A 3,241-nucleotide genomic window follows, 5' to 3' on the forward strand; every position below is an offset into this window, starting at 1 on the left:
TATGCACTTGCTCGGAACAACAAATAAACTTTTTAATGGGATGGTATAAATATGTGGATAAGAGATCGCCACGTAGGCTTTGGTGTTAATATTATCGTTCACATAAACGGTAGTTTTGGATGCTACAAAGTATTCTCCGATGTGAAAAATTTAGGGTTTTGTGCATGCATTTTTTACTAAACATTTGATAAAAGCACACAAAAATATCTCCAAGTAAAATTATCAAATATCTCATGTGCAAATTATTTTGCTTGATGCTAATGTAGATCATTTGAGTCATACGCTGGCGTGTTGAAAGCCTACAAATAGGAAACATCATTCTAGAGCTTCTCAAACCAAGTTTTTTATCTGTGCCTGTTTGGGAGTTAGTAATGGCGTCTCGTACGAAGATAATATGCTATATTTTGCTGGGCCTCATATTTGTATGTACCTTCATTGACGGCGCGGTGGGGGAAGAGAAGTATTATGATGGTGGGCACGGTGGTGGTGGGTATGGTGGTGGAGGTCATGGTGGTGGTGGGTATGGTGGTGGAGGTCATGGTGGCGGTGGACATGGTGGGTATGGCGGTGGAGGACATGGTGGTGGAGGCCACGGTGGCTATGGCGGTGGAGGACATGGTGGTGGAGGCCACGGTGGGTATGGTGGTGGTGGGCATGGTGGTGGGAGAGGTGGCCACGGTCCTCCTGCCCATGGACCTGAGAATTAAGGGGTTCTAGTTTCATCTAGATCGACAGCAGAAGTAGCAAATATATGCTATGAATTATATAATAAAGTTGGTTTGGATTGCTCACTTGCACCCTACTTCTACAGTGTATTTTCTGCGAAAATGCTTAATATGAAATGGGAAAAGAATTCCAAGTAATTTTGTAAAATTATGCTGTTGAATATATAATAGAGATAATAAGTTTGAGATACATATTAGAGTTTTTTTGGCTTGCCTTTAATGTTATATAAGCTTAGTTTGATGCCAGAAGTATCTTTTAAAGTATTTTTACATCGAAGATTTCATCACTTTTATATTCTTTTAATTTTTTAATTTTTTGGAATGAGTACAAGAAAAAGTACTGTAATATGTTGAAATTTATAATAAATATGACATTTTGATAATTGTTAGAATTTATTTTGTATTAATTACATAGATATGTTTTATACCAATATATTTAATTATATCCACAATCTACATTAAAATTGCAAAAATTAATTTAGGAGTGCAAATTGTATTCAAATTAGGGAGTATGATGGTAAGAAATGAAAGAATGGAAAAAGAAAAAGTCAAGAAAGGAGACAAGTGAGAAACTAATGTGAGATTCAAAATTTAATTCAAAATAAAAAATAACAATATAAAATATATTTAAAAATGTGTAGTGAAAATAATAAAAATAAAAACTAGAAAGACATAAATAAACTTTAAATAGAAAGAAAGAATTACATTATCATACTAATAAGTGAAGATTGTTGAAAAAAATCACAACAATATCAATCTTGAGAAAGAACTTGAAAGAGTGAGGAGTCTTTTGAGAAGTTTGTCTTGAATCCACTTGGTGCAATATTGCTTCTTTTGAAGTAGGATTTAGTCTTATTTTTGTACATTTGGTTTTTTGCCTTTTTGGTTAGCTTGCCTACCAAGGCTTTCAGCTTCTTTAAATGCACTTGACATTATCACTCCAAAGTAGTTATAGGAGTTGAAGTTTTGATGATGCATTATAATGACATCCTCATTCAAGAGACTCGAGAAATTAGTTTTCTAGCCATTGAAAAATATATGTTTATTAAAACACCCCAAGGTATTGTTCTTCATACTGACAAATTTGAAAACAAATGCCATGCATTAAATAAATTTCATAGGATATTTTGTGCGAGGGGTGTCCTTTTGAAGCATGCTGAAATATTGAGTCAGCAAGGTCTAGGTCATAGATGTGATTCAACTTGATGTCATGTAAACCCTTACCATTTTTACCTCTTTTGTTTCACTAAATCCAATCATCCAAAAGAAATCCTTGAACATGATCTTTAATTTATAGTCTTAGAGTCTTCTGGTCTTGTTTCCTTAGCTTGGGCTATATAATTAATCATCTCTAATGAGAAATCTCTATTTATCATTGTGTGATTATTGTTTCTTGATTTATCTTTGCCGTGTTAGAATTTTTTAAAGCAAACAACTACTTCTAGGCTTTTTTTGTGTGTTGAACTAGACAATTTTTGGTCTGCTTGACTCCCAAAGATTTTTTGTGTGGAACACATACAAATTTTAAAAAATTATATATATTCAATGTGTTCTCAAACAAATTTGAAATTTTTTGACTATCCATGTCAATATTTTGACAATGATTTTTTAGGATTTCTCTTTATATCTCTTCATTATAAATGAAAAATTAGTTTGGTTGATATTTGTGAATGGAAAAGCCAATAACCCTTCTAAAAAAAAACCCATAACTAAGTCATCTTTAGGTTTTGGTGGTTAGTTATTAAAAACCCAAATTATAGAATCAAAACCTCTAGACATAAGGAAATTTGTTTTAATTAGATTAGCATCGGAAGGTCTCGAACCCATTACATTTCAGCCATCAAGAAATATCAAATAAAATTCATAAGATGTGGGGTTAAACAAAAGTACACAACACGGGGAGCATTAAAAGAAAATAGAAAAAGAACAACTATCGGTAGAGAACCAACCAACAATTAGCTATTATTAAGGGACCACCCAAAAATTAACTATCATTAAGGGACTTCTATCCCTTTTTAGATTGTCTTTTTAACTCTAAAATATCTAGACAGTGTTTGAAAGAAACTCCTTTAGCCAAGATAAAGGAACCAACATCATCTTCAACCTAATGAGGAGAATTGTGAAGCTCAATCAAATATTTAGGTCTTTTTAAACTTGTTGTGGGAAGCTAGCTTGGGCTGAGAGCATTTGCATCATTTCTCAACCATTCCTCTTTGTTTTATTTAATCTCTTGCTAAAATACATGGATAGTAAGAGATATGTTCTTGAATGAATATATTAGCTCTAAAATATTCTTCATGACAAGCTCTTGATTCTCCTTTAAGTTTAACATTAGGATATTTGTTGACTCTCCTCATGGGGACACATTTGATGAGGAAAAATTTACGTCAATCATCATTTGATAACTCAATTTTATTATCTCTAAAATCCACCATGACTTAAAATACTTCCTCACCCTAATTACATAGTTACTCCATAGCTTTTCATCCAAATACTCACATTCAATTTAAAGGAAA

At 32.6% G+C, this 3,241-nt stretch overlaps 1 protein-coding gene across 1 annotated transcript; it reads left to right on the forward strand.

Annotated features, from left to right (window-relative positions):
• The first annotated feature begins 371 nt into the window (after window positions 1-371).
• LOC131054412 (glycine-rich cell wall structural protein) lies at window positions 372-707 on the forward strand. Its single transcript, XM_057988926.2, has one exon. It carries the CDS (start codon window positions 372-374, stop codon window positions 705-707), a length of 336 nt encoding a protein of 111 aa, XP_057844909.1.
• The last annotated feature ends 2,534 nt before the right edge of the window (window positions 708-3,241 follow it).

The sequence above is a fragment of the Cryptomeria japonica genome, chromosome 3 (assembly GCF_030272615.1).
Source record: "Cryptomeria japonica chromosome 3, Sugi_1.0, whole genome shotgun sequence".
NCBI lineage: Eukaryota > Viridiplantae > Streptophyta > Pinopsida > Cupressales > Cupressaceae > Cryptomeria > Cryptomeria japonica.